General features: G+C 49.4%; 1 protein-coding gene across 1 annotated transcript; it reads left to right on the top strand.

Moving 5' to 3' along the window:
- The first annotated feature begins 2,338 nt into the window (after positions 1 to 2,338).
- On the top strand, positions 2,339 to 3,561 carry LOC123362059 (olfactory receptor 52R1-like). The gene has a single exon (XM_045002340.1). The coding sequence runs from the start codon at positions 2,339 to 2,341 to the stop codon at positions 3,335 to 3,337; it is 999 nt and encodes a 332-aa protein (XP_044858275.1). The 3' UTR covers positions 3,338 to 3,561.
- The last annotated feature ends 776 nt before the right edge of the window (positions 3,562 to 4,337 follow it).

Below are 4,337 nucleotides of genomic sequence, written 5' to 3'. Positions count from 1 at the left end.
TGCAGATGGCTCTGTTTTACCTGTAAGTCTTCCTGTATGTGTGTGTGCTGGCAAGTGAGCAATGAAGTCTTGCAGTGACATCTGATCGTGTCACCTGAACTGGAATCCATCTTTAACCTGGTGTCTTTCCCTTGAGAAGGAGGGGGTGGGAACCCAGAGGGGGATAAAGGATTCCCACCTTATCCAAAAGATATATAAAGGGGTGGAACAGAACAAAAGGGAGGAGGAGCCATCATGAAGAATCCCCTAGCTACCACCTGAGCTGGAACAAGAGCTGTACCAGGGGAAAGAATTGTGCCCAGGCCTGGGAGGTGTCCAGTCTGAGGAAAAAAAACTTACTGAAGCATCTCTGAGGGTGAGATTATCTGTATTCAGTTTGATTAGACATAGATTTGGCATTTTATTTTATTTTGCTTGGTGGCTTACTTTGTTCTGTCTGTTACTACTTGGAACCACTTAGATCCTACTTTCTGTATTTAATAAAATCACTTTTTACTTATTAATTAACCCAGAGTCTGTATTAATACCTGGGGGAGCAAACAACTGTGCATCTCTCTCTATCAGTGTTATAGAGGACGGACAATTTATGAGTTTACCCTGCATAAGTTTTATACAGGGTAAAATGGATTTATTTGGGTTTAGACCCCATTGGGAGTTGGGCATCTGAGTGTTAAAGACAGGAACACTTCTGTTAGCTGCTGTCAGGTAAACCTGCAGCTTTGGGGCAAGTAATTCAGACCCTGAGTCTTTGTTGGAGTAGACGGGTGTGTCTGGCTGAGCAAAACAGGGTGTTGGGGTCCTGCGCTGGCAGGGAAAGCAGGGGTAGAAGTAGTCGGCACATCGGGTGGCAGCTCCCAAGAGGGTTTCTGTGATCCAACCCGTCACAGTAAGGGTGCAAAGTTTGCTCGGGGTGCACTGCTGAGACCGAACACTTGCTGCTGATTTTGAGCAGACAGATACCAAGGCTGTTAGAAGGGCACAATGGGGGGCAAGTCGAATCAGGGAGGCTTTCTGTTTTTAAAATGAGAACGAGTAATGTTTGTTGCTATGCTTGGGATTGTAACGCAGAATGAAGTCCAGTTTTGGTAGGTGGAAAGCAGTTGTCATTGTTCAGGCCCAGGGTTCAATGTAAGGAAATGATACAACTGCTTGCTTCTTTGCTGCTGCCATCTGCTATCATAACTTCACCGGAAACAAATCAAGAGTGCTGGTTATTCAAATAACTTTGCTTTTATTGCCAAAAACCCCACCACACCATGCACACACACACAGCTGAGCATAAGTCCAGCTTTCATTTGAAAAGCATGAAGGTTTCCCAGAGGTCTCTCTGGAGGATTCCAGTGAAATCTCAGTGTGCATCAACACCCCGTTCTGCCATACTGCCTAGCTGCACGGGGAAATGCCCAGCACACACAATCACAGCCAGCCTTGTACATTTCTCTGCCCTCAACCCACTTCTTCACTTGACAAAGCAAAACCTTACAGGGGGTCTCCTCTCCTGCTTCTGGCTAACCTGACTGTGACTGCCAAGACTGGCTGGACACCTCCAGAGTGGAGAACAGCTCCTGACTGGATGCAGCACTGGGCAACCCCATCATGGGCACCACATCTTCTAATGTCTCCACCTCTTCATCAATGACTTCCTCCTCTAGTTTAGGTCCAGTTTCTGTCGGCTCCAGCCCCACCGAAGTATTCACGGGGCTCTTGGTGGTGGAAGTGGGGTCGCAGCCAAGGATATCATCCAACTCCTTAGAAAAATGGCAGGTCTGGGGCGCAGCACCAGAGTCACCTTTTGCCTCCCTTGCCTTCTGGTACGCAGGCCTCAGCTCTTTCCCCTTTGCTCTGCACTGCAGCTTGTCCCAATCATAGCCCTTTTCCCGCAAGCTGCAAGAAATCTGCCCAGAGGTATTGAAATTCCTACAGCTAGAGCACAGCTGGGACTCCTCAGCCTCCTCTCCCCAAATACTGAGCAGATCCAGCAGTTCCACAGTGGTCCAAGCAGGAGACCATTTGCTGCATGGAGCCACCATGGCCACCTGGGAAGATGTGATGTGAACACTCCATGCCGAGCAAACAGGAAGGGGAATTTCAAAATTCCTGGGCCTTCAAAGGGGGAAGAGTTGAAAGTCCTGACCACAGTGATTAGGATGGGCATTGTGGGGTGCCTTCCAGACACCAGTTAAAGTGATGAAATCAAGTACGATGTCTACACTGGCACTTCAGCAACAAAACTTTTGCATAAAAAGCTATTAACATTTTCTCTCCATCCAGGTGTTTGTCCTGCGACCATCACCCAAGACCCTGGGCACATACAGGGTATCAGGGGAACATATGGTACATGCAGGAGACGCTGTTCTGCCTCAACGTTGGACACCTTCTCCCCTACTCCATGTCAGATTCCAACTCAAGCGATTTCACCAACCCCTCCACCTTCATCCTGCTGGGTATTCCTGGCCTGGAGGCAGCCCATATCTGGATCTCCATCCCCTTCTGCACCATGTATGCCATAGCCATCTTGGGGAACTTCACCATCCTGTTCATCGTAAAGACAGAGCCGAGCCTCCATGTGCCCATGTACTATTTCCTCTGCATGCTGGCCATCACCGACCTGGTCCTATCTACGTCCATCGTGCCCAAAATGCTGAGCATCTTCTGGTTCTATTCCAGGGAGATCAATTTCAGTGCCTGCCTCACCCAGATGTACTTCATTCTCAGCTTCACTGCAATGCAGTCTGGGATCCTCGTGGCCATGGCTTTTGATCGCTACGTGGCCATCTGCGATCCCCTGAGACATTCCACCATACTGACAAACCCCATGGTGGCCAAAATTGGCCTGGCCATGATGCTGCGCGGCATCATGCTCATACTGCCCCATCCCTTCCTGGCAAGGAGGTGGCCATATTGCAGAACCAACATCATTCCGCACACGTACTGCGAGCACATAGCTGTGGTGAAGCTGGCCTGCGCCGACATCCGTGTCAGTAGTTACTACAGCCTGTCTGTGGCATTTTTGGTGATCAGTCTGGATGTGTTTTTTATCACCTTGTCCTATACCCAGATCCTCAGGGCCATCTTCAGCCTCCCAACAAAGGACGCCCGGCTCAAGACTTTTGGGACCTGCGGCTCCCACCTCTGTGTCATCTTAGCCTCTTACATCCCACATCTCTTCTCTGCCCTCACACAACGGTTTGGGCAAAACATGGCCCTGCATTTGCGCATTCTCATGGCCAACGTGTACCTCCTGGTGCCCCCCATCTTAAACCCCTTCATCTATGGGGTGAGGACCCAACAGATTCAGGATAGGCTGCTCCAGCTCTTTACTCATAAAGGGACCTAAAGTTTTCTCTTGGTTCTCTGGATCTCAGACTGAGCTCCATGCAGAGCTGGCTGGTGACACGGCACTGGGCCCTCTTCCCTGAATCACTGACTGGCCAGTAAAAGAGACTTTAAATCCTTTCCTGAAGTTACTGTGGTTTTCAGCGTCACAAATTGGGGAATCTGCCTATGTACAACTCATAGGGTTGCCCCCTTTCTAATTGCTGGTAACTGGAAGCCTCAGGCCCTGCCTCTCTGCCCTGCCTCTTCCCCCAGGTTCTGCCACAGCTCTGCCTCTTCCCCTCAAAGCCCCTCCCCTCACTCGCTCCTCTCCTCCCCACCCCCTGTCACTCTCTGGATCATCCCTGACACTCTGCACTCCAAAGCACCTCCTATTTACCATGGTGATGTAATTATGGTATGTTTTGTACAGAGTATGCCCTGTGAGGTATCATTCTAAAAGTCTTAATCTGCTAAACATTGATATCCCCTGGGGTTGTATGCGCTGTCATTGTATGTGAAGCTATGAAATCCTGCTATGTGTGAGTTACTAAAGTGTGATGTGAGGCTGGAAACACCCAAAACCAGCCTTTTAGGTATGTCAAAGGAGTAGCCAGATACTTTGAATGGGGGAGGGGAACCCAGACTGCAAAGCAGATGCAGCCTGTGCCTCAAGACTCTGTAAGCCTGCTTGTATCATCAGTCGGGGTGAGATATAGACAATTCTAATTCACAGCCCTCTGTGGAGAAAGAAATGGTTCAGGACTATTTTAAAAAGCTAGAAGAGTACAAGTCCATGGGGCCGGATGTGCTGCATCCGAGGGTGCTAAAGGAGTTGGCGGATGTGATTGCACAGCCATTGGCCATTATCTTTGAAGACTCATGGCGAGCGGGGGAGATCTTGGATGACTGGAAAAAGGCTAATGTAGTGCCCATCTTTTAAAAAGGGAAGAAGGAGGATCTGGAGAACTACAGGCCAGTCAGCATCACCTCTGTCCCTGGAAAAATCATGGAGCTGATCC

The sequence above is a fragment of the Mauremys mutica genome, chromosome 1 (assembly GCF_020497125.1).
Source record: "Mauremys mutica isolate MM-2020 ecotype Southern chromosome 1, ASM2049712v1, whole genome shotgun sequence".
NCBI lineage: Eukaryota > Metazoa > Chordata > Testudines > Geoemydidae > Mauremys > Mauremys mutica.
This window is presented reverse-complemented; position numbering and strand designations above follow the sequence as displayed.